The 27,852-nt window shown below is 40.1% G+C and overlaps 1 protein-coding gene across 3 annotated transcripts in view; it reads right to left on the minus strand.

Moving 5' to 3' along the window:
• Nucleotides 1-12,005: 12,005 nt before the first annotated feature.
• The window catches only part of LOC134205216 (uncharacterized), a 117,761-nt gene continuing 101,914 nt past the window's right edge, over nucleotides 12,006-27,852 (minus strand). For all 3 annotated transcript variants that reach the window (XM_062680265.1, XM_062680264.1, XM_062680267.1), the window contains 2 exons: nucleotides 23,883-26,374; nucleotides 12,006-14,906 (listed from right to left, as the gene is read on the minus strand). In XM_062680265.1, coding sequence (XP_062536249.1) covers nucleotides 13,369-14,906; nucleotides 23,883-26,374 — 4,030 coding nt within the window. In that variant the 3' untranslated portion in view covers nucleotides 12,006-13,368. The remainder of the gene's footprint in view (nucleotides 14,907-23,882; nucleotides 26,375-27,852) is intronic.

A 27,852-nucleotide genomic window follows, 5' to 3' on the forward strand; every position in this document is an offset into this window, starting at 1 on the left:
TCTGTTCCATTACAACTGATGATTAGGAATGAAAAACATACATGGTTGGGCAGTAACAACTTGCTCCCGGAGGCAGTTCTAGAGCATCCTTTGCTACGTAGAAACGTATGATGGATAGCAGCGGTGCTTTAGGGTGTACCATAATACTTTTACCCGCTCGGTGCTTTTTTCTTAGACAGACTTTCTTTGGGTTTTTGCTTTCGATCAACGCTGCTTATTTGTAAGAAATATTAGTAATATTTACTTTTATTGTTACAATTCATTTACATTTGGCAGTTTGATATTATTATTAGTTTCAATTAACCAGCAAAGTAAATATATAATTCCAATTATATTTTATTTAAAATAAACATACTAAAGCAATAAGATTAAGGTGTCCATCGTAGCATGTGAAGTTAATTAAGAAATCTTTAATCTCTGGATTTAATACTTGGTTTGGTATATACAAATATGGGTATCAGAGCGACCTACAAACGTTTGTTTCCGAAGTGAAATGATAATATTTCGGTAGCACTTTGTTTTTGAGTACTATTTTGCTAGATTTGGACTATAGCATTTAGTTTGTGATGACTATGTGAATTCGCATGGTATGTATGTGGCTTCACACATAATCCTAATTTTATTAATAACCTTTGTGTGGTTTCTCCTATAGATGATGATTATTACCGCACACATGAAATTTACTTGTAAATTTCTTTAAATTTTTGCCAATAAAAAAGTGTGTATTTTTATTGATGTACTGTACATTCTATTAAACACATTTCCATATCCGGAAGCATGTGTTTTTGGGATACCCTGCTGTTCAAGTGGGCCACGTGGTTACGTCGAAGTGCGGCTACCGGGAAAATCTAATACAGTAAACGTATCAACCTGGCCAAGCGGGTAGCGGGACAAAACATTTCGTCGATAAACGAAAGGGAACCGCGGTAAACTATCGTCACTCATTATTCTAATACAGCGCAGTATAATCGTACAAAATGGAAATATTTTTATTTATTTTTCATTTCTTTTTCTTTTCAATGCACTGTATCTTAACCGGTACAGCAATTCCTTTTCTCTCCTTCTTGGCGACACTTGTGTGCACAAGTGGCTTTGAATCGCGTCTTACTGGAAATGTGTAACACGTACCTTTGCCGCCCGTACCGTGTGACTTTGAAACCTTTTTTTCATGGTTCATCATCTAAGCCAGTAGATTAATAGATCGATCCATAATCACATAAAACGTATTATATCATTTTAATAGGCAGCTTCCGTTAAACCTTTTTTATTTATTGCCGTTAAATAAATTAATAAACCATATAAAGAGAATGCAATAGATAGCATTTAGCATTTAGTGTATGTATAAACAGTTAGTGCCTGTAATTTAAAATTAAATTGGCCATGTAGCTATGGATTAAAATTCGACTCGATTTTGTTGCGTTTATCTCATCGTAAAAGGTCATTCTGGACCTCAAAAATGATATACTAAATGATGATAGGTGCGAAGAATGTCTATAATGCTTAAAATTCAAGCTCTAATCTCTAAGGAAGCTTTAACGCGTTTTATTTCTTAAAACTTTTTTTTAGCTGTCTGAAAACATAACTGGACCGACTATTGAAAATTTTATAGAAGAGTAAAGCGGGGCAAGTTTGCGCACCTAACTGTTGCCTTAGAATAACTTTTGATAGAAATGCTTTGAAAGTTTGATTTAGTAATCAGTACTTACACTATCTTATTGTCTTCGAATTACATTTCTGAAATATTTCATTTTAGAAGAAATTGAGTTGTATAAGGAAAATCAAATGCGTACAGATGGTCATGATTTTACCCAGCTAGACCACTCCCTTTAAAATTGTGGACCTTTTCTTCCTAACATTGTAATTATTGTAATAATTATCATCACGGTTGATCAATAACCCTAAAGTAAGCATTTGGCGTAACGGGTCGTCCAGAAACCACGTGGTCATATATGGGGGAGGGGGGGTTTGGAAAATGACCACGATAAGCCACATGGGGGGAGGGGGGTGTTGCTCTCGAACCACGTGTTTTTTTTAACACGAAAAACTTTTGGTGAATAACAAGCGGTGTAAAAATTAGGGCCGATGCCCACGTAGCGTCTTTTCAATTCAGCGTTACAAAGACGTAGGTGTGCATCGAGAAAAACCGGTAACACAGCGTCGGTCGCAACGCCGATGCATATCTGTGTTATTGGACCATCTTAGCCTTAGATCCTATTTCCATAAAAAAATAAACGAAAAAACAGGTTGCGATTTAGTCTCAATTTCCACAAAAAAAAATTAGAAAGGAAAAATGGAAAAATATTTTAAAAAAATCCGCCGCAGATGGTTTTTGGCATCAGCACACTGCAGCTACAATTTTAAAAAATGTTCGTGTTTTTACAATAATCCAAGAAAAAACTTCAAAAGAATTTATTATTCAGGAAAAATCCAGTAAAGGAATTTCCTGTAGAAACTTTAACATTACTTCATACAATCTGATAAAGAGCTGGCATTCAGAGCATTCAATTATCTCTGAAAATTTTGCTACAAATTGTTAATGAAAAAAAAAACAAAGCATCTCCAGTGTAAATTCCGAAAACATTTCTTCCGAAAAAAATTCCATGTGAATTCTGTCTGAAAATTCAAAACAGTCCAGTGGGAAATACATATAATTTTCGGTGGAAAAAAATGTTCATATTTTCTTTTTTTTTACATTCTAATGAATTTCTTCGACAAGTACTTCCGAATCTTCACCAGAAATTCTTCTTCATTTCCAAAAGAACTTTTTCGAATATTTTAAAGGGTGCATTCAAAATGTTCAGTTTCCAGTTAGCCTTGCGAGCGAAAACGTAGGATTGCCAATCCGGAGATGACGAGCTCGATTCTCGTTCCTTTGATATTTCCGTTGATTTTTTGTTTTTTGAAATGAATTTTTTCCACAAAAAAATATTTTTTTTCCACAAAATCTCTATTTAATAAAAATGAGTTTAGATTTCCTTCCTGACGTTTTAACTCGCGAACGGGTTAACCGATTTGCAAGATTTTTCCTAACCGATTCGTTTTGGGATCCGCAAGGTTTGTATATACAAAAAGTTCGTGAATTTAACGGGGAAATGTAAAAAGTCATTAAAATACAATTCTGGGTCAGCTGTTGAGGAAAACAAAACAAACGCACGGAAATTGATCTAGAGTGCGATGCTGCAAATAATTCATTGTGACATTTGCAACACCTGGGCAATGCTGGGTTTCTTTCACATCAATCAAATTTCCATTAAAAAATACTAAAAAGCAATCAAATTGATAAAATTTTCCATGAACTTCAAACGCTTTTGAAGAAGGGGTAATCTATGGAAAAATGCTTAATTTTATTGCTTTTTTTATTCTTTAATGGAAAATTTCCTTTTGTTTTCAAAGCCCTTTATTGATTTTTCCGTGGAAAGGTTTTTATTTTTGGTAAAAAAAATATTTATTTTGTGGAAAATTTTGCAATTATTTATTTCTAATACTAGCAGACCCGACGAACTTCGTTTCGCCTAAAATCAATTTATTCTTTGATTAGTTCTCGAGCCCTCCTTTCCAAAAGGGGGAGGAGTCTCGAATCATCTTAAGAACCTTCCCCGGTCCCAAAAACCTTTGCATACAAATTTTCATGCTGATCGGTTCAGCAGTTTCCAAGTCTATAATATGTTTTTTTGTATATATTTTTATGTATATAGATTGAGATTGATTTATTTATGGAATGTTCGTATTTTTTCCGTGGAAAATTTTGATTTCTTTATGAAAAATTCTTCTTTTATATTTGCAATTATTGGTTTTAAAAGTGTTAATTTATTTTTGTTTTGTGGAAAAATTTTAATTGTTTATGGAAATTTTGCATTATTTGTAGAAAATTTAATATTTTGTATTGCTCATACCATGATTTCTTTATTGGAAATTTCCCAATTGTTATGGAAAATTTGTAAAAATGTTTAGGCTGAGTTGTTATTTCAGTCGATATCGTATCTTAGAGCATCGACTCATGGAAGGTATATTGTAGCTTGTGAAAGTAATAAATGAAACGCATCGGCTCAATGGACCTGTTTGGATGCTTAGCGATACACGGATACATCGTTCAGGACTTGGTTGATCGGGTCGTTCTAAAACTCCGTAATATCATGTCTTATGATTACATAGATATTTGTAGATATATTCTCAGCTTAGGACATTTTGTTTCTTGACATAATGTTTGATACTTTCGAGGATATGTACTTCAGAGCAGTTAGGCCACTACGACACCCGAAAAAATACGACTTTCCAGTTCTTTCTATATTAGTTTTGGCAAGATCGAGTGGAAAACCCTAAATATGTACGTTGAATCGTCATGAAAGGGTTAAATACCAAAATATAACAAAAAATTCTAGAATACCAAAAGGAACCGAGAGATATTAAAGACTGTAGATTTTAAATGAAAACTTGCATTTTAAGCCAAAACTGTATAATTCAGGCAAAAAAATATAAAGGACATTGTGTTACGGTACTGATTAGAATCATAGAATCTTGGCATAATGAAGAGAGTTTTGAGATTCTGAATTAAAATTGTATGCCCTTAGAAAAATCTATTAATATTGGAAGGTAAACTAATTTGATGATTCTGAAAACAATACTGGAATTTCTAGAGGAATGCTACTCAAAAGAAACAACAGTAGGAGGTTTTATTTGCATCTTTAAGATTACATATTAACTTTGTGATTCTCTGATAAACTTTTTGTTGTAAGAGTTCAGTTCAGATGCTTCGCTGAGGTTAATATATCTTAGGAATTCCCAGTACCTCCAGAGCTATGGAAGGTGCCAAATACTCTTAGGAATCTATAGGGATATTCAGTGATGAACTTTATAATTATTTAAAAAAATCGAATCCATGAAAATTTATAATTTCCATGTTGGGTTTAGTTTGATTTTGAATCAGTTGAAATTGTCCATCTTCAATATTGATCGGATTAACCATATGGTTTAGTGACATAGGTTTTTTTTTAATTTTTTGTACTTGATAAAAAAAACCACGTGGTCATGGGGGGGTTGGGGAGTTGCGGTCTGCCAAATGACCACGATAAACCACATGGGGGAAGGGGGGGTGGGGTTGAAAATCTTCAAAAATATGACCACGTGGTTTCTGGATGGCCCCTAAGTTTGAATGCTGAAAACTGTTGAAATAAACTGCACACACAGCAGTACTATTGTAATAAATCAATTTTTACAAAAGTCTATGAATTTAGTAAAAAAAACAATCGATTTTAGTACTTTTTTTTTATTATTTAAGGAATCAGCATGAGCCAAAGTTTTTAAATAACGAATCTTTCAAGTGATGATCATATTAACAAATTATGCAAAAAGTACATCAAAACTGCTAAAAATAGAAATTACATTATATCTAGAGCGTCCATTTCCGGGCACTTTTTCTTGTTCCGGGATTCGGAATAAAAAATGTTCCATATACCGGGAAATGCTGGGATCCCAGAATTTAACGTAAAACTAAAATAAATCGTTATAACGATGCTACTCAAAAGCCAAAAATTTATATTGCAATCAAACTAGCAAATGACACATTCCAGCGTAACGCGACACCATGAGGAGTCGATTTTCAACGAGAAATGAGGTCTGCATTCGAAAATAAGGATCGGGGACATATGATTAAACAGGTGTATAATTATCCTCACTAAATTTCCTTTCTGATAGAATATTCAATTTGAGCCGCCCTAAGCCGCCTTGCAGCTTAGTGTTCATTAAGCACTTCCACAGTTATTAACTACGAGGTTTCTAAGCCAAGTTACCATTTTTGCATTCGTATATCATGAGGCTAACACGATGATACTTTTATGCCCAGGGAAGTCGAGACAATTTCCAATCCGAAAATTGCCTAGACCGGCACCGGGAATCGAACCCAGCCACCCTCAGCATGGTCTTGCTTTGTAGCCGCGCGTCTTACCGCACGGCTAAGGAGAGCCCCCAAATCATATCATATCACATATCTAGTTTTTAAAACGAAATAAATGTTAATGGGTTTTCCAATTTTTTTAATTTAGTCATACCCAAGTATGATTCGGATCGGTTTTTAAGTACGTGGTCAGACGATCGATCCCCCTAAAAGAGATTTTTTTTACACTGAAAAGTTCCATATTGCCTTTTTTTCTACATTACCCATTTCAATAGGCGATAATGGCCCAAGAAGATCAGCAATGTTGAAAAGGAATCTTTCTGTCGTTTTTTACTACACGTTTCTACTGGAACGTGGACTGTTTTCAACTTTTTATATATTTTCAAAGAGATTGGTTTACGTCTCATGTCTCAACCAATGTTTATCACAAGAACGAATGCGTCGTGCTCTGAGTGGACTACTTATATGCATTTTAAATCTGGAAGCTCTCATCAGCACTACTCAGAAAACAATTACTCAATTTTGAAAATAGTTTTTATTTCCTGGTTAAAAATAATTGTCTCTTTATTGTATATTCACTCAGGTCAAAGCGAAGTTCATCCGGATGCCTGATATAATATGTCTTTATTAACGAGATTTTTAGCCCAAGGCTGGATCATCTCGATTAACATAACATGGAAATCAAAACAGAATTCAATTCATCACATCAGCAATTCTCTGTTAACTTTTTTCGATAGTTTTTTTTTCCTGATGCTATTCATTATATTTTCGACTGCTGGTGACTAACACACTTAAATTATTTAACCGATATTGACTATGCAAATCTCTGTTAAAATTCTTAAGCTGAAATGTCGACTAAATTGACATATGTTTACGGCTGCTTCTTTGAGTGCTGTAATAAACAAACATTTTTTTCAGCTGAGATATCAGCAAAATTTACCGACCAAGCACTCGGCTGTGACGATCTCATTTAAAGAAAAAAAATTGCCGACTAGTGAGTGCGAACGAAAGAAGCTAAAAATATGTCAAGGTAAAACTTGTATTGAAAATTATGATTGCGGCTCCGTAACGCTTCACGTCAAATGAGCCTTTCACATAAACGAACGATTGAAAAATATGAATGCAAACAAATATGATGCGAACATCCACAAACAAGTTTGACGGTCCGTGACATGGTAGAAGGAAACCGTGTTCTAGAGCAAACTGTTCGTTACGTTTTACTCAAATGAGTGATATTGAGCGCTGAGAGAGGTTTGAAAAAGCCTCACAATCCATTCGAATTAAGAAAATAACTCAAGTTTCACGTGACTTATTAATAGACGACACCAATGAGTACTACGCAACACCAAACATTTGTAATTTCCCACCACTTCGTAACATTTTGGTACAGGAGCCCATTGTTTGTAGTATGGACAGTTACCAAATGACACACCCCGTTACACCCCCAATTTCGTTACGCTATTAATGTACAAGCCCTAATTTACTTAAACGAAACTTTTTCTCAATTTATAAGCAATTGTGATACTGTATCAATAAACCGAAAGCTTTTTATGCCTTATTTCAGAAGTACATTGAATTCGCGTAACGTGACACCATATTTTTGTACCTAGTGTAACTTCATGAGAAATGCTCCATTTTTGGATCTTAATACACGAAAAGAAAGCTCTTGACGAGTACTAACAGAATCCGAAATATTATTTGATGAAGTTGTCTGATCTTAATTAAGGACAAGCCATACGGCGCGGTGGCATGGTTCAATATATTATTTATAGTTTTTTACTAAGCAATAAGCTTCTTCTCTAACAACTTCGAAGATCTCATATTGCTTTTGTAGATATTAAATCTAGATAGAATAAGGAACGTTGTTAGGAAGCCACATTTTTATTTAGTTGGTCGTACAGATTCATCGTCGCATTCATAGTTTTAGTCACGCGGAAATGATGCGACTTTGTCTCGTACGGAAATATTGCTGGCTTCCACAACAAACTTGCATTCTCTTGATGCTTCAATCGAAAAGTGGCGTTTACTTCTTAGAGCAGATATTGACAGAAACCATACAGTAACTACGCTGTTCGTAGAAGTCGATTTGTCGTCCAGCGCGTTGCAAATGGTTTCCAGATTTCGGCATATATTTCGTAACGCTTGAAAAAGGACAATTGATAGGCGACATTTTTCGCAATTTTTTTTAGCAAACATGACAAAGTTATTTCCCTAATAGCACCGTTCTGATCGTTTTAGTTGCAGAAATTCTCATATGACTCAATTTTATCATATATAAGTCACAGTTACTCATATGTGACAAAAATTGGTTGATTTCTTGAATCGATTTGATTCTTTGTACTTGTCTCGGGTATTCCAGGATTTCCGGGGAGAAATCGAGAAATTTAGCAAATCCCGGAATTTTGTCCTGTTGAGGTGGCAGGGAACTATACTTGTTTCGATGACTATGATGTTACCGAAGATGCGAATGATGATACCATAATGTCTGTTAAGTACATTCTCCTATAGTATACAATTATGTGGCACGGCAAATGCTGGGTAAAGCGTACCATTGGTACTTCGCGTACCTGAAGGAACAAAATAGACCCCATCTCGCGGTCCTTAGCCTCTTACCCAGCAACTCCTATCCCTACCTCCCCGCGGTGCTGGCCGGGATACGAGCAACCTTAGGGAAGATCGGGTAACCAACCCCGGTGGGAACTATGGTCGTATGCTGACAGGGAAGGGGGGGTTTGCTCCTCTCCGGAGGTGCAAATCTTATTGAGCGTCTGTTCTCCATGTCAGGATCGGCTCACAACAGCGTCTGTTCTCCATGTTAGGGGCGGCTGATCATCGTTCGAGTGCCAGCGAGGGACTCTAAGTGAAACTGTGCACCATGGTCCACCGGAAATAAGGAGGAATGGTCCTCCGGAAATTTAGGGGGTTTGGTGTCAGGCCCTGCAAGCCAGCCTTTAAAAAATCATAAGCAACGAACAATAAACAAGACAGTACGTTCCGGAACCATCGGCGAAGACCACTGCGACGAAAAGGGACTAGCGATTGGAAACTCGGTTCGTGGAACTGCAAATCTCTCAACTTCATCGGGAGCACAGAGCACACGCATACTCGCCGATGTGCTCAAGGACCGTGGATTCGGCATCGTAGCGCTGCAGGAGGTTTGTTGGAAGGGATCAATGGTGCGAACGTTTAGAGGTAATCATACCATCTACCAGAGCTGCGGCAACACACACGAGCTGGGAACAGCTTTCATAGTGATGGGCGATATGCAAAGGCGCGTGATCGGGTGGTGGCCGATCAATGAAAGAATGTGCAGGTTGAGGATCAAAGGCCGGTTCTTCAACTTCAGCATAATCAACGTCCATAGCCCACACTCCGGAAGCACTGATGATGATAAGGACGCATTCTACGCGCAGCTGGAACGTGAGTACGACAGCTGTCCAAGCCACGACGTCAAAATCATCATAGGAGATTTGAACGCTCAGGTTGGCCAAGAGGAGGAGTTTAGACCGACTATTGGAAAGTTCAGCGCTCACCGGCTGACGAACGAAAACGGCCTACGACTAATTGATTTCGCCGCCTCCAAGAATATGGCCATTCGCAGCACCTACTTCCAACACAGCCTCCCGTATCGGTACACCTGGAGATCACCACTGCAGACAGAATCACAAATCGACCACGTTCTGATTGATGAACGGCACTTCTCCGACATTATCGACGTCAGGACATATCGTGGCGCTAACATCGACTCTGACCACTATCTGGTGATGGTTAAACTGCGCCCAAAACTATCCGTCATCAACAATGTTCGGTACCGACGACCGCCGCGGTACGACCTAGAGCGACTGAAGCAACCTGATGTCGCCACTGCATACGCGCAGCATCTCGAGGCAGCATTGCCGGAAGAGGGTGAGCTCGATGGGGCCCCCTTGAGGACTGCTGGAGTACAGTTAAAGCAGCCATTAACGACGCAGCGGAGAACAACGTCGGGTATATGGGTCGAAGTCGATGGAACGATTGGTTCGACGAAGAGTGCAGACAGATTCTGGAGGAGAAGGACGCAGCGCGGGCGGTCGCGCTGCAGCAAGGCCCGGCAGAACGTGGAACGTTATAAACGGAAGCGGAGACAGCAGACCCGCCTTTTTCAGGAGAAGAAACGCCGCCTGGAAGAAGCGGAGTGCGAGGAGATGGAACAGCTGTGCCGTTCTCAAGATACACGCAAGTTCTATCAGAAGCTCAACGCATCCCGCAAAGGCTTCGTGCCGCGAGCCTAAATGTGCCGGGATAAGGATGGGAGCATCTTGACGGACGAACGTGTGGTGATCGAAAGGTGGAAGCAGCACTACGAGGAACATCTGAATGGCGCTGAGAGTACAGGCAGTGAAAGTCAAGGCAGCGGAGGAGATGACTACGTCAGTTCAGCGGACGATGGAAGCCAACCAGCCCCCACCTTGAGGGAAGTTAAGGATGCCATTCAACAGCTAAAGACCAATAAAGCAGCTGGTAAGGATGGTATCGGAGCTGAGCTCATCAAGATGGGCCCGGAAAAGCTGGCCACTTGCCTGCACAAACTGATAGTCAGAATCTGGGAAACCGAACAGCTACCGGAGGAGTGGAAGGAAGGGATTATATGCCCCATCTACAAGAAAGGCGACAAACTGGTGTGTGAGAACTTTCGAGCGATCACCATCCTTAACGCCGCCTACAAAGTGATATCCCAGATCATCTTCCGTCGTATGTCACCATTAGTGAACGAGTTCGTGGGAAGTTATCAAGCCGGCTTCGTTGACGGCCACTCGACAACGGACCAGATCTTTACTGTACGGCAAATCCTTCAATAATGCCGTGAATACCAGGTCCCAACGCACCATCTGTTCGTTGATTTCAAGGCAGCATACGACAGTATAGACCGCGTAGAGCTATGGAAAATTATGGACGAGAACAGCTTCCCTGGGAAGCTTACCAGACTGATCAAAGCAACGGTGGATGGTGTGCAAAACTGTGTGAAGATTTCGGGCGAACACTCCAGTTCGTTCGAATCGCGCCGGGGACTAAGACAAGGTGATGGACTTTCGTGCCTGTTGTTCAACATTGCGCTAGAAGGTGTTATGCGGAGAGCCGGGTGTAACAGCCGGGGTACGATTTTCAACAGATCCAGTCAATTTATTTGCTTCGCGGATGACATGGACATTGTCGGCCGAACATTTGCAATGGTGGCAGAACTGTACACCCGCCTGAAACGTGAAGCAACAAAAGTTGGACTGGTGGTGAATGCGTCAAAGACAAAGTACATGCTTGTGGGCGGAACCGAGCGCGACAGGGCCCGCCTGGGAAGCAGTGTTACGATAGACGGGGATACCTTCGAGGTGGTCGAGGAATTCGTCTACTTCGGATCCTTGCTAACGGCTGACAACAACGTTAGTCGTGAAATACGAAGGTGCATCATCTGTGGAAGTCGGGCCTTCTACGGGCTCCAGAAGAAACTGCGGTCGAAAAAGATTCGCCACCGCACCAAATGTGTCATGTACAAGACGTTAATAAGACCGGTTGTCCTCTACGGACATGAAACATGGACAATGCTCGAGGAGGACTTGCAAGCACTCGGAGTATTCGAGAGACGGGTGCTTAGGACCATCTTTGGCGGTGTGCAAGAAGACGGTGTGTGGCGGCGAAGAATGAACCATGAGCTCGCCCAACTCTACGGCGAACCCAGTGTCCAGAAGGTAGCTAAAACCAAGCAAGTACAGAGGACTCATCGGCTTTCATCCCAGCGAGAATAATGTCATCAAATTCTTCCCAATCTCGTATTGACCTTCATTCGGATACGACCGACGTCAGTAATCAGTTGCGCTCTCAACATTCGACTCGGCTCAAGAAACCTGCTTTCGCATATCGCTGACTATAGGATCTCTAGGTATGAGTTGCCAGCGGCGGAGTCAAGGTTGGCCAAACATTCTTGAGCGTTGAGTCGTGATTGAAGAAAGTCTTTTTCCCTTTTTTAATTTACAGAAACTTACCTATATAACAAAAAGGATCTGCTGTATTTATGAAGTGAGTGTTGTACATGTCAGATCTTAACATTTTAGGATTTCGGATACAGTAGTTTCAAAAGGACATGTATTATCGCTTGTATTTATTTTTCTTTCGGATCCTAAAGCACAATTCAAGCCTTCTTCTAACAAAAAATATAACATGTTCGATCGAGAATAAATAAATTATGTTGGGATGAAATGCAACTCAATAGATACAGGGGAAACAATATGAGCATAAATAGTGAGAATGAACATTACGTTTAGCGTCTAAATCTGTTCGAAATGAACGAAAACCTGGCCGATCTCTGGCAATTGGACGAAATCTGAATACTAAACTTTATAGGAGTCGATCAGTCATCGATTGTTAGATGTGTTACGAATAACCTAACGAATAAGGGTCGCTTTCTTGATGATAGATTTTCTTATAATATTAACAACACACCTTCATAGAAATCTAGCTTCTTTCCTCCACTACTTTGTATAATATATGTAGTGTAATGATTATTGATATAAATATAATTTAGCAATTTGATAATATATTAAATTATTACTTTCCTGTTTCAATAAATTTTACTTCAATCACTGTCTTTCGTAATGGATGTACTTACAATCCTTAATCAATAAAAATAGGAATTAAATAGAAAATAAATAATAATAATCAACAAAATGAAAAGAGGGATTCTTATTGTCTATAGAAGGATAAAATTGTTGGATGAAGATAATTGATTTGTTAAATATTCCATGGAGTTTTAATTATATTAAACCGCAACTATGTCGTTAGACTGGGCGCAATAGAATTAAAACAACACGGAATTATAGTTACTATTCATCGACTTAAGGCATAATTTTTTTCACAGATTGAAAATGTAGCAATGCTTGATACACCACTTTAAACTCAAATTTGCTAAAATTAAGCTATTCCAGTTGATGCATGTTTGGAAGGCGATGCTTTAACAAATGCTGTAAAATTTTCAAAATGTCCCTTTATTCAGTTTTTTTATGCCAACAAGCGATCATTGGATTACTAAGCGATAGACGTTCGACAACATATAAGATCACCCACAGTACATTTTGGAAAACTGAGTGTAAAACATAGCAAAAATGCTGATAGACACGTTACGATTAATGCCATTAATGCTCAAATCGTTTTCAGACTAGTTTGCTTACTTTTCATTAAATATTATTTGGAACCATAGATTGTTTATAGAAATCTTCTGATACATGTCTGAATAAAATTGATAGTTGGTCTCAGAGTTCTTCATGGATTGAATGTTATATATGTCTCAACTACCAAATAAAGCGTCTTAAGTATTGCATGTCAAATTATACAAATCTTTACGGGTTGCATACGTTTTTCAATGTTCAGAGACATGTTGTTTTGTCCTCCTAACTAATGAAAATAACGTATTGATTGCGCCGTGTTTCAAATTTGGCAATCGAAGGAATAGTTTAAAGAGCAGTTTCTAATGACGGTGCTGCTAGTTTATCTTTCGCTGTGGTTGGCTCGGTATAATTGACATCGTTATTTATCTTCGGTGGAGTGGTTATGTCGAAACTGCTGATTCCCATGTAGCGTCCATCCTTGAAGGTAGCCGAATTGATATGATTGTTATTGCTCAGAAACATTGCTCTTTGAGCTTGCAATTGAGCACGAGTTGTAGCGGGCGATGTGGTTTTCTGTGCAAGCCCCGGTACCTCCCCCTTCATGAAGTTGTTCTCATCCTCCTGCAGGAAAATATTCTCGCGGATATTGGAGAGTTTGTCTTCGATGATTTTATTTTCAACTATCTCCTGTGGGGAACTACCTTCTTTTCTAGTGGCCGTGGGAGTTGTGTTTCGGCTTTGCGAGTGGGAACGACTGACTGAGGCCGAAGTACTGGGACTAGAGTTGTCTTCTTCGCTGTGGACTTCCGGTATTGCAGTGGACATGAGCTCACTTCGCATGTTGTTGTACCGCCTGCCACCCCTCGATGAAAGTTTAGATGGATTTCCAATCTTGGATGGTGAACCGTTTCCAAAGTTTCCTTGACGAATCATGCGCCGCGTAGCGAAGGCCTTTGGAGATCCTGAAAGATCCAAAATGTTCAAACTGCTGTTGGCAGACGTTTTCGCTACCGGGGAAATAGGATTTGGTGGAGCATTGTTTTTTGATTTTTTTAGTAGTTCAACGGCAGAGATTTTGCTGCCACACGTTATGTTGGATTTGGATCCGTGAGCAAGGAGAAGTTTTTTGAAATCCATAAGGCTTGTTTTTGGTGTTCCCAGTCGATCGGAGCATGTCTGTGGAATGTCGGTGCTGTTGGAAGCCCAGCTGTGCCGTCCGCGTGGAGGCTGTGCTTCGAGTACATTTTTTGGCGTTGAACGTCCCGAGCTAACGGGAGAATTTCCGTGTGAACGAACTCCCACCTGTTGCAGTCTTAATTTATATCGTAGCTCATCGGTCAGTGATCGTGTCGGCGAGAGTGATATTTCGTGTGCCTTCGAGGGAGTGGACGTTTTGAACGGAGCCGTGTTGCGTGGATCAATCGGAGAAATCTTAAAGCTACTGTCTGGTTCGTCGCTTAGCTCAACTGCCATGTTACTCTTCGCGATCGGAGAAAAATACGTGGCGAACCCGGTTGGAGTGGTTTTTAGGGCGTTTGATTTGATTTTGTTAGGTGTTGAGTACAGTTCTTCGATTGGTCTCGCATATTGCTGGGGGATCTTCGAATCATCTCGCAAGGCCAGCTGTTCCATTTGATTTGGTCTACGACGAGTTTGTAAGGTCCAATACATGTCGTTAGTCCGTTGGAAAGGACTTGCATTACTGCCCACTTGTTGGCCATAGTCGTAGATATGTTTGGATGCTATTGGAATTTCTGTTGGGATGACATTTCCATGAGAGCGTTCCATAGATTGCTGCACCAATGGGCGCCTAGGAAGTGTGTACGTATGGATTTGGGGCCTGTAAAGCTGGTCATACTCATCAGGGGACGAATGAAGATAACCTGTTGATGAATAGGAGAAAATTTGCTTCTTGAGAAATAAATCTTATTAATTGCTGTTGAAGAAGAATTGAGGATAGTTGTGAAGATATTGTAAGACTAGGACTACAAATTTTGGTAAGCATAGGCACATACAATCACAGAAGAATAAAATGAAGATATAATCTAAATTCATCCAACATGGTTTTTAAAATCAACTTGAAAAAATCCAAAAAGGTGCGAGGAAAGTTATTAAGAAGTTAAAATCAACAGAACATAGCAATAAACCAGAGGTAGATAGTCAATTGAAAGAATGATTCGATACTTACTTTTTCATATTTTAAAAATCAAGACAATTTCCAAATTCCATTGCGAATTGTGAAACCAAAATGTGCACATTTAAAAGAGTGGTAGGTATTTCGAGAATGTAACAAAATGAATGATAACAAAAACATGAGAATTTTCAATTAGGGACATGAAAGCAAATAACATCAATTTTTTTTTCAATTTAAGTTACATCATTTGTCTGGGGTCCACAATCAGCTCAAACATCGGTGCACCATGGTTTAAGATAGGTAAGATAAAGCCTGTCCACGTTAATTTGGTAAATTTTGTCGCCATTTCAACTTGAATGAGAGCTCAAACATATTGGAAGCAGCACATAAAGCAAAGAAATTTAGTTGTCATGTAAATGGATAACTTTTAAAAACCGTTATGGAAGATGAATGTCCGAAATTTAAAGTGGACAGGCTTTAAACTATTCTCATTTTAAAGTTATCACTAATTAGAAAAAAAAACTATATCTTTACTTACCTGTTTTGCAATATCTCAAGTAAAGCTCGATTGTCTGATAAACGATTGTGGTGGTTAATTTTTAGTTGAATCAGACAAATAATTGTGCTACGCATCATTAACAAGGATTGAATTCAAATCGAAATGTTTTTTTTTTTCAATTGTAATCTCTGTACACTCACGATATAGGCTTCACCATTAACTCTGCGAATTGGGCCTTCTACGGTCCTACGGATTACGTAACCAGCTTAGGCCCTGCAACATGCAGACGGAAACGAAACTTGCTCTATAAAAAAAACTCTGATTCCATCAGTGGCCCTTCATGGACATGAAGCATGGACGTTAAAAGAGGCGGAAAGCGACCGGAGACCTTTCGAGGTTTTTGAGCGAAATGTGCTGCTCACAATACTCGAAGGGAAACTAGAAAATGTGGCACATACGCATGAATCATGACCTGTATCAAGTATACAAATATGAAAATATGTATTGTGAATCGTATAAAATACGGCAGACTTCAGTGGGCTGAAACAGGAGGAACATCGTCCTAGACCGACGATTTTGGAGCTCTACAATACGCCAGGCAACAAAGTATCCAGGTAGGTATAACCTACTAGAACGGAACGAAAAGTCATCAAAGGGACTGGTTTTGAAAACGCAGAAGACAAGTGCGGAAAAGGAAGCCAGGACACTTTAAGGTGAGCGCTGGACACCATAACGTAAAGGCAAAGCAGGCGACAAAGATGGAAGAAAGGCGTCTTTTGAGCTGTGATTTACCCAGGAACCAGATATCTTATAATATAAGGATATGAGGCTTTTGTCCATGTTCCAGGCGTTAAGTGTTACACAATGGAAAGCAATGCGAAGCAGCGTATCTTCGTCGGGTACGATAGTGGAGTTAAGGTTTACCGTTTCCTGGAACAGGGAGAATAATAAAATTATTGTCAGTGGGGATGACAAATCTTTGGAGCTAGGGATTGCATGGGTGCTACTTCATCAATATGTTTGTTCAAATATTGACAGGCTCACCTTGTGAACTGCGTACTCGTCCTGAGCACCGTTGTGTTATGAGATGAGGAACTGTTCGATCCAGACGAGATGGACGTGGTTGTGTGAGGCAATTACCACCGCTACAGTTCCACATTGTAATCCAAATAATTCTATGGGTTACACTCCTAGCCCAGAGTAAGCTCAACGACGTTGCCTAACATTCCTTTCCGGTCCGGACCACTTCCAACTTCACGCTGTGCACCTCGCCTTCTTGTTCCCGTCGGATCGTTGTCGAGAACCATTTTCACCAGATTACTGTTCGACATTCCGGCTACGTGCCCGGCCCACCGCAGTCTTCCGATTTTCTCGAAGTGAACGATGGATAGTTCTCCCAAGTACACGAATTCTTCAACCACCTCGATTTCGTTACCAACGATACAAACTCGCGGTGGGTGGCTTGCGTTGTCCTCTATTGAGCCTCTTCCTATCATGTACTTCATCTTCGACGTGTTAATGACTAGTCCAATCCGTTTAGCTTTGCTTTTCAGTCTGATGTAGGCTTCCTCCATCCTCTCAAAGTTACGTGCCATAATATCAATGTCGTCGGTGAAACCAAATAACTGGACGGGCTTCGTGAAATCGTACCACTTGTGTCAATCCCTGCCCTTCGTATTACACCCTCCAAAGCGATGTTGAATAGCAGACACGAAAGACCATCACCTTGCCGTAACCCTCTGCGCGTTTCGGAGGAATTCGAGAATGCCCCTGAAACTCGAACTACGCACATCACCCTATCAGATTATCCGGAAAACCCGTTTTCGTGCATTAGCTGCCATAGCTGGTCCCAATCGATTGTATCATATGCGGCTTTGAAATCGATCAGCGGCATTTCTGCAATACCTGACTTACGGGGAACACCTGATCTGTGATAGAGCGTTCACCCATAAATCCCGCCTTGTACTGCCCCACGAACTCTCTTGCGATTGGTGTTATTCGGCGGCATACACTTCGGGAGAGTACCTTGTGATTGCGCGGTAGTTGTTACAATCCAGCTTATCGTCTTGTAGATGGGCCACACGACACCTTCCATCCACTCCTGCGGCAGATTCTTATCCTCGCAAACCTTGGTAATTACCCAGTGCAGCGCTCTAGCCAGTGCATCACCACCGTATTTAAACAGCTCAATTGGTAGTTGGTCAACTACAGGGGCTTTGTTGTTTTTTAGCCGGCCGATCTCCTGCTTGATTTCCTGGAGATTCGGAGCCGGAAGTCGTATGTCCTGCGCGCGCTCCGGGTTTGTATCGTGCCTCGTTCGCCCTCATGCGGTATTGCGGCAATCTCGCCCATGATGCATTCTTCTCCTCAACTAACTGGTCTCATTCGCCGTCATACCAGTCGTTTCTCTTATCTGGGGGCACCTTTCTTAGTGCAGCGGTTGCAGTGCTTCCAATGACGGATCGTATATCTCTCCAGTTATCTTCAAGAGACGCTGCGCCTAGCTGCTCTTCCGTTGGGAGTGCCACGAAGAAGAATTCACCGTTGATTAGAACGTGGTCGATTTGGTTTTCCGTTTCTTGATTAGGTGATTTCCATGTGGCCTTGTGGATATTCTTGCAGGGGAAGAAAGTGCTTCGGACTACCATTCCGCGGGTGGCTGCAAAGTTTATGCATCGTTGGCCGTGGTCGTTCGATACGGTATGCATTTTCTCCCTTCCTACCTGAGCGTTCATGTCGCCGACGACGATTTTGACGTCCCGCAGTGGGCATCCATCGTATGTCTGCTCCAGCTGTGCATAGAACGCTTCTTTCTTGTCGTCGGGTCTCCCTTCGTGTGAGCAGTGCACGTTGATGATGTTATAGTTAAAAAACGGCCTTTTATCCTCAGCTTGCACATCCTTGCGTTGATCGGCTGCCACACAATCACGCATTGGCATTTTGCCCAAAACTATGAAGTCGGTTCCCAGCTCGTTAGTGGCTCCACAGCTTTGGTAGAAGGTAGCCGCTCGATGCCCGCTTTTCCACACTTTCTGTCCTGTCCAGCAGATTCCTGCAGCGCTACGACGTCGAAGTTGCGGGATGTAATTCATCATTGATTATCCTGACGCATCCTGCGAAGCCTAGCGACTTGCAGTTCCATGTTCCAAGCTTCCAATCATGATGCTTTATTCGTCGCCTAGGTCGTTGCAGATTATATCGAGTCGTATTATCTTCTGTGGCGTTCGTAATGGTTGTTTTAAGGGCAGCTAATTGGGCCTGCGCAAACCTCCTGTCTCGTCGGAAGGCCGTCGTGTCAGGTCTGTTTAGCGTCCCACCCAACACCAGGACTTGGGCTTGTACTCTTTGAGCAGCACACGGTCGCTTTGGTAGAGCCTGCTTGCGGATACATGCAGCTTTTTAAAAAAAAGTTTAACAGAGCCCACTGTCAATCCCCACCACATCCTAGGCAGCCACCACAACTCGCAGATGGCCTGGGCAGGGATCGTCAAGGCCTTGGACATAGTCCCTGCTGCTATACACTAGTGAAACATTATGTGTATCAGTAGAGAACAGGCAATGGCTTCATCTACATTTGCCTGCGGTCCATAATTACTATCAGGTGAGCTCACAATTGGGCCTCAAACTCGGAGCACCATTGTTATTGTTACCATAGAGGCCAATTGGCCTCCTTAGCCGTGCGGTAAGACGCGCGGCTACAAAGCAAGACCATGCTGAGGGTGGCTGGGTTCGATTCCCGGTGCCGGTCTAGGCGATTTTCGGATTGGAAATTGTCTCGACTTCCCTGGGCATAAAAGTATCATCGTGTTAGCCTCACGATATACGAATGCAAAAATGGTAACTTGGCTTAGAAACCTCGCAGTTAATAACTGTGGAAGTGCTTAATGAACACTAATCTGCGAGGCGACTCTGTCCCAGTGCTTGGATGTAATGCCAATAAGAAGAAGAAGATAGAGGCCAATAACGAAATATGTTAACAAGTATTATACTCGAACCCAGCCAAGAACAAGTATTAGACTCGAACTCAGAGGCAGGCCCAGAGGCTTTTGGCGGCGAAGTCTCCATAATGAAATCAAAAAGGCTGACCGAAATCTAACCTGGCAATAGCTGCACAACACCTAGGATGAAGAGCTTTCGTGTTCACCACTCGGGGTGCACAGGACCCATAAATAACTCAACGCAAGAACTTTAAGCAATAAAAACAATATTGTTATCACTGCGTGTGTTTGTGAGGCGCAATTAATTTGCAAATGCTAAAACAAGGAGACTATATCAAGAGTGTTATGATAAATAGAAAACTATTTTAGAACTTGTATAGCGGAATTTCTTCGCTTGCTATTAAGTCTTACAATATTAAGTTTAACCTTTTCGGTGTGCTGTAATTAAATAGAATATGGCATCTTATAATAAACACACTGTTGGTAGAATCATATTCATATCGATTCTGTCTTCAGTACACAAATGTCTTCTATAGAGCAAAGCAATACAAAACTCTGTCTTTAATAGGAGTGTCACACTTTTTGTCATCATCACAATTTCATCAAAACTAGGATCATTTGAGTTCTCAACGTGAACATTCTAGTATTTTTAAAATTATTTTGTACGCCAGAGTCTGACGCACAGCTAACAGATATTGAGGCTGGCATCCGATACGTGTGTAAACATCCGCAACCGTTAATTCAAATTCAAATGTATTTCAACTTGGGACCGCGTTTGGCAATCGATTGGAGATGGCGCAAGGATCATTGTCATTAAAAACGCAGCCCGAATGCGGCTGTCAAATATATTGGCTGCGTTCGCTGGTTGCTTATCAGCTGTGTTCGTATGTACTGCCGCAATCAGTTGAGTAGATGGCAGTAGTGGGCCAACGTATATCAATTCAAAAATTTACACAGGATTTCCAATAAAATTTGTTCTAGCCTTAATATCTGTTATCTGTGGTCTGACGTATAGTTGTTTTTTGCTCAGAGATGTCCTACACAGTGGCAAAAAATCCGGCGTGTATTTACTGTGCGCGCGTCCGCGTGGCTCCAGCGTGTATTATTTTGAAGGGACATTTAGAAAACTCATATAGCCATATTTTATCTCACTGAATAATACTTATTTGATTGTTAAAAATTGTGAAAAATAAAAGAGCAGATTTTTTGCCAACTGTGTAGGACATCTTTGTTTTTGCTAGTGAAGATTAACATCGGAATGAATAACTGGGCTGTCGTCATTACGATATGATGTCAACACATTTTGATTCTGATCAATCCCCATAAATATTACGTCTTCATTTGACACTTTTTAGAGCACAGTAAATCGTTTATGGTTGATAAATGAAAATATAGATTTACACAATTTACTTCTTACAATTAAAATGGAGACAATTGAACTTTCAGTGAAAGTTGAAACAAGCTCTTTGATAACCAATAAAAATTGTCTGGAAACATTTGATATCGAGGTTTAAATAACGTACAACAAAAATTCAAATGGAAGAGATGATCAGGCAAGAAAGCAACAAACAATTGGTTTTCAGTATTCAAAACGTATTATATACGAATAGCATCTACATACAAAAATCGCTATATGTTATTGTTTCAAAGTCCAAATGTTATAATATTATCTAAATATGAGTTCCAGAAAAAAACCAGCATTAAACTTATTTAGATTATGTTTATCGAAAATTAAAAATAAGTCGAAAACAGTATTTTCAAATCACTTTTCATTTGCCGACTGGAATGTTTTTAAAATCTGTTCCTGGGCAATAGTACAAACAATAAAACTTATTTATTTTAATTAAAGTTTACAATATTCTTAGCGATTGTTGAATGAGTTTGCATTACTTACACAAATGAAAATGAGAATTGGTGCAATTAGGAGTAACAGAGAAATAAAACTAAACAACAAAACAAGCGAATTGTTAGAAAATAATACATTTATTTATTTTGTTTTCGGTTTCGAAGCGTAAACGCAAATAATATAAAAATTGAACATTTTAAGACACACACATAGACAATGTTATTTATATACACCGTGGATTGATTAGTATGTGCAATTTTATTAACCGTTCGCATATCCATATGCTGTTAGTTGTTGTCGTCATAATCAGGTCATAAACTTTTTATTTCGTCTCTTTTTTCACTTTGTGTTAGTAATGCTTAGAGCTATTTTTTGTTACAAAAAAGTATTCATTCTCTATGGTTTTGTACATTGTTTGGAATGTTGAAAAAGTGAGTATTCGTTTATCGGTATCGTGCGATATGATGTAATTATTTTAACATATTTGCATAAATAAAATTTGAATAAGAAGGTTGTAATATTTGTACTATACATAAAGCGTCTTAACTAATTGTGCGATTTGTGCAAATAATAGGTGTGAAACAATTGGTGCAAAGAAGGTACCTACCTAAGAAATGATGAAACTGATGCACGGAATACTTAACCATAAAATAAAATGATTTGTACTTTGTTTCTATTCGTATACAACAAAACTTTTGCATTTAAATTGATAGCAACAAGAACACCTTTTTATAACTTGTCAGTTATTACAAGTCAGTCAGCAGAATTCACCCTTCGCATTACATTTAGACTCATTTTTGGTAACCCTTATGTTGGAAAAGTCTATTTCCAATTTTCCAATTGCACCGAAGTATCTACTACTTTTCAATGTTCTACAAGTAAATAGGTTTTAACCGGGGGAAATGATAAACTTTTATTATTCTTGATATTTTTTTTAACATTGTCAAAAAATGTTATTTTATTAATTCTTCGAGAACTCTTTTTTAAGTAATTTTCAATTCATGATTTTAAATGTTCCTAATTCCTATATGTTTGCCTGAAAGGACATCACTCGAAACCAAATTTTACGGAGTGAAAGTCAACATTTCTATCAAATCCCGCCTCTTGACATTGTGGTGATTTCGTTCTCAAATCCTACATTTTATATTTGAAGCAATGTTCTGTTAGACAAAGTTATAGGACCATTCGGTTCATCAATAGTTATGAATCGAGAATCACTTCAATAATATCTGAAACAATCTGTTAAATTGTAAGGCGTTCTAAGATACTGGATTTTCCTTTTTTTACTTTACACTAAATTTATGAAAAGGCTATGGAACCATTTCGAAAACGATGTTTTATAGGAAGCTCAAAATGTTATGGCCAAAATATCGATTTTATAATGCACAAGAAAGCACCATTACCGCTAGGTGAATTAATCAATTCATTTTATCTGAGAAATGGAACACATTAGAATATATCTTAACTTGGATCAATCTTTTGTAGGGTGTTGAACCCAAATATGAAAACTTTGTTTTTCAGATAACTCTAGCCAAAGCCAATAACTCATCCATACAGAAATAGCTTCTAAGAGCATTCTTGAATAAATAATAATTTGTTGTTGAAGGGCCAAAGTTCTGGTATTTAAAAATAACCATTTATGTCACGATACAGCGAATGGTTTCATTTATTACTCCATCTACCAGATATCGGTGGAATTGTCATTGCTGGTGGCACTGAAGCTAAGCACCCTTGCCCGATGTTGCACACCGTCCAATGGGATCGTCAACTTGCTCGGCGTCAACGGAATTGCAAAGCTTCGTCTACAACCGGTCGGAGTGGAAGGCATTAGATCACGTAACACAACTTCCAGCTCCTCGTCATTGCTTTCCACCGTACTGTTATCTAACTCAGCCAAACTGCTTTGCGTCAGTATGCTGGGCTGGGTGCTATTCAGCTTTTGAAGCCCAAACACTTCGTCGGATAGATTGAGTAACCTTTCGAAGGAGCGCGCAATAGATTTGCTATCATCATCCAAGTCTATGTCGCTGTTTTCTTCGTAGCCATCGTCCTTGTCACTGCTTTGGTCAAGGGCCCGACTGTACTTGCTAACAGAATCGCCATCATTATTCATCAGAATAGTGGATAACATTTCATCTGGTTTGTTTACATTTTCTTCCACGAAACCATCTAAGCACGCAGCATCGCTATCGATTTTAAATGAGTTTGCATTTCTATAACTATTCCTACGTTTGACGGTGAGATTGCTATCTGGGTCAATGTTCTGATTAGATCTATCGAGATGAGAGTCATTTGTATTGCGAAAGCCAGAATTCTGCATCTTGATCGAAAGAGGTGAGGGTGTTCGAGTGGAATAGCGTCGTGGAGAGGGAAATATTACGTTCCTAACCTTGGGCGAAGCACCAACTATTCTGGTAATCTTTTGCGATTTGGGATGCTTACCTGTAGGTGGATACTGTAAAGCTGTAGTTTCCATATAATGCATCGATTGTTGAGGCTTCGAAGACGGTGGTTTTGATTCCTGCACATTGACGTATGCACCCTTCAGAACTCCGGAGGACATGATGTGTGATGATGTGGGTTTTTCTATTTCTGGCACTGCGCTGCTATTTGGAAGGACGGTGGCTATTGGAGCCATACGAAGCGATGCTACTCCGTTGTTGTTCTTACTTAATTTACTATTGGTGTTGGCAATTGCTTTCGTTTTCAATGCGGACTGCGATATCACTGGTTTCACTACTATTGGTTTCCTGTTAGCAAGTCCACCACTTAGTAATGGAGATGCAACAACAGCATTTTTAACATTTTCTGTGGATGCTGCTGGTGATGCTGCCCGAGTTGTAGTGTTTGTAGTAGGAATGTTGGACGTCGGAGCTGTATTTACGTCTTTCACAAATGGACCCGGCGCAAAGGTCGTGTGCGCACCCTTTCTCCTCTTCAGACTATCCGAACTGTAGATAACCTTCCCGTGCGCATCCAGTTTGACACGAGCACCCCTCTTCATAGCATGTTCATCGGTTTCTCCTGCAGCAAGCGTTTCCCCTTTCGTACCCGAAACGTTCGCTTTTCCACTTCCGCTAGGAGGGGTGGTATTTTGTGAGAGCACATTGCTCTCGCATCGTATATTGCACGGCAATTCATTCAAGGATACGTATTCGGTTTCCTCGTTGAGATTTCCCGAGAGAACGGTAGCCAAATTGCGTTTTACCACATCGTTTGAATAGTAAACGCCAGCAATGTGTTGAGTCTTTTTTGCATTTTTTACGTCGGCGATGCGAACGTACTCTCCGGTCACATCGTAAACGGGTTCCGCATTGTTTACATTCTCCGACATTGAGGAATCCTTGCTGGGTGATTTTTTCAACACCCCCTTCAACCTACCAAACATGCTGTTCAATGGCTGTAACGCATTTTTCTTACCACTGCTCAAATCCTTTTTCGTTTCAAACGATTCATTCTGCACCATTTCACTTGCCTTGTCTTTCTTTCGTTTTAAGGAACCGTTTTCGTCGTCACTGTTCGTGGGTGTGATAATGCACATCGAAGGTATTCGACTGGTGTTGATTGTCGTCTTTTCTCGGATTCTTTCAATGCGATCAACGCATTCCAGATCCGAGGATTCCGAATATTCAAACTCGGAACAACTTCTTATTCGCTGCGTTGGGCTTGAATTGGCATTCGATTCAATCGGAGACGAGCTTGTATTGTTTCCACTGTCGGGAGATTCAATTCGTGTTTTCTTAGTTTCTTCTTCTTTGTGGATGAGTGCGGCCACCTCCTTCTGCAACAGATGGCCATTTCGTTTGATCGTACCGGTTCTTTCCAGAGTGCTACCAACAGTGCTACTCGAATAACTTCGTTCCAGTGTTCCATTGCTAGCCGAACTATTGCTGCGATTCAGCTTCGTAAGTGAACTTTTTCGTTCTGGTACAGTTGGACCGATTATCGAATTTCGGTGACCATCTGCTAGTACTGTACAAATAGTTCCAGCAGAACTAGTCGTGGTTGACGTTGAACCTCGACCAAACAGTTCGTATTCGTTTTCTGGAGAAATGACGGTTTGATTTCCAGAGCTTTCAAAAGAGGTTGTGCTGGATAGGGCCGTCGTGGAATGCATAGGAGTTACTGGTTCTTCTTCTTTCAATGTCTTCAATCCAGAATCCACGTGGAAAGACGTATAATAGCCTTCAGTATCACAAGAATAGACAGAACTTGTTTCGCCACCTTCGTCGTGGTAGTCGTACATTTGCAGATCAGGCGTAGCGGTGCCTTCACTTGTAACGCTACTCGACGCTGACGTATTCAAGAATCTTCGTCGGCTTATGATGGAACTTGGTGGTCCACTGGAAATTGTGTGATGATTGTGGTTCAGTGATGTACTTGAGGCACTTGATTTCGGGTGAGTGGTGGTGGTTATCTCGCTACCAATAGATGTTCTGCCAGATTCGGAGCTTGCACTCCAATTGCCACTGGACGAGTGCGGTTCATCTTTGTTTCCGAGCGCGGTACGGCGTTGCCTTCGAATTGACGAAGATTCGCGGAGTTTCACAGGGTTTATCGAGGCGGGCATGCTAGTGGTGGCGCCAGTGCTGGAAGCGACGGTTATACTTCTCTCTGATGAAGAATAGGACGGCTTTCGATCGTGCGAAAGTTTTGTATCTTTGTCAGAGATCTTGCGTTTGCTGTTTCTGGTCGTATCAGAGATATTGAAGTCATCAATATCTTGTACTTTGTCTTTTGAGTCGCGGTTTATCATACGTAGTCGGTTGCGGCCCCACTGTTTGAGGGAGTTGAAGTGTGACAATTTTGTCGTGTGTTTGGATGTGTTGTCCGCAGAGCATGCCGTCGGTGAATCTTTCTTGAGTATATCGCTCGATTTGCTTCGAGGCACCAGGTTAGTAGTAGCAGTAGTAGAGGAAGCAGTGACTTCGTCCCTGTTGAAGAGAGTGAGAGAAACGGAAAGGGTGGCATGGATTAGCAAAGAACTCCAGTATAACGATAGTTTGCAGAAATGGAATTACTGTCCTTAATCATAATGCATTCGTGCGTGAAGGAGATAAAGAGATACTGTACATTAAATACTTTAACTAAAAACAAATTATATTCCGCGATAGAAACATTATAAATCACACGAGTTTGAATTTAAGTTCAAGGTCATTTCTACTTGATTGGTTCTTAAAAATGAATTAAAATTACATTTTAATTGTAGTTCGTGCAGAGCACTGTAGCTTATCACTGATATACTAATGCATAGCTGCAAAATGGGCTAATGAAATTAAAAGTAATGCAACAACAACACGAACCATAAACTGATAAGACTTGATATCAATATCAAAAGATATTGGCCATTGAGAACTAGAAGTGAAAGAATCATTCGAATTTTGTAATTTCTATTTGTATTTTTATTTCTAAGTCTTACACATGTAGCCCTCATTTCCACATAGAAGATTGTGGTGAATGTGATTTAGATGGTAAAATAAATTTAGAAGAATAATTTAAAATAATATTTTTTTTATATTTTGTATCTTTTTGATAAATAATACAGTCAATCTTTCATGAGTCGATATTGAAGGGATCGTCGGCTCATGGAAATATCGAGATGTGGAATAGAAAATCATTGAGAAGCATTTTGAAGGGACCATCACAGTAGTTCAGGAAATGTTTTAATGTGGTATAATATGCTGCCATGAGTCGATATCGAGTCATAGAACATCGACTCATGGAGGTTCGAAAGTAAGTAGATTTTGTTCTATATGCAGTGGATTAAACACTTTCATCGAGTGTTGCGAAAAAAATGACAGCTTTTTGTTCGTTTTGTTGGCGAAAGCTCCGGCGAAAACGGAGGAGGCCGACGAGAGCGTGCGGAAAAGTGTCTATCGTTCTCTTTGTGACTGATCTTGACGATGACGGACGTACGTGTGCTGAGAGGTCTTCATTTGGCATAGTTTTCAGTTCGGCCGATTCAATAATATTGTCCAATGCTTGAAAGACGCCATCTTGTTTCCAATCGAACCGTCAAAAGCGGTTCCAATTTCACTTGTTTACTTTTTTCACCCATAAAGCTATCAGTACACTGTTTGTCATAATGACAAATATTTGTCAAGTCATCCTGATATCCATGTCGATTTCTAATCGGTTGGATAGAAGTCCGGATCAACTTGACAAATATTTGTCATTATGACAAGTAGTGGACTGCGGGCTTAAGAGGCCAGCTAAAAGCTCAAGTGATGCCAATATTGTTTTCACGATTTCATACCATTCCATACGTTGCCATTTCGACAGTTTTTCCCGCCGGTCTCTGGTTATAGGGTTGCTAGATCGAATTCGATTCCCATCATTCTCATGTCCATTTGTTGACAAAAAAGAACGGGCAGGACGAGAACAACTTCGAGCTACTTATTGGACAGCCTAC

This window comes from Armigeres subalbatus, chromosome 1 (assembly GCF_024139115.2).
Source record: "Armigeres subalbatus isolate Guangzhou_Male chromosome 1, GZ_Asu_2, whole genome shotgun sequence".
Lineage (NCBI taxonomy): Eukaryota > Metazoa > Arthropoda > Insecta > Diptera > Culicidae > Armigeres > Armigeres subalbatus.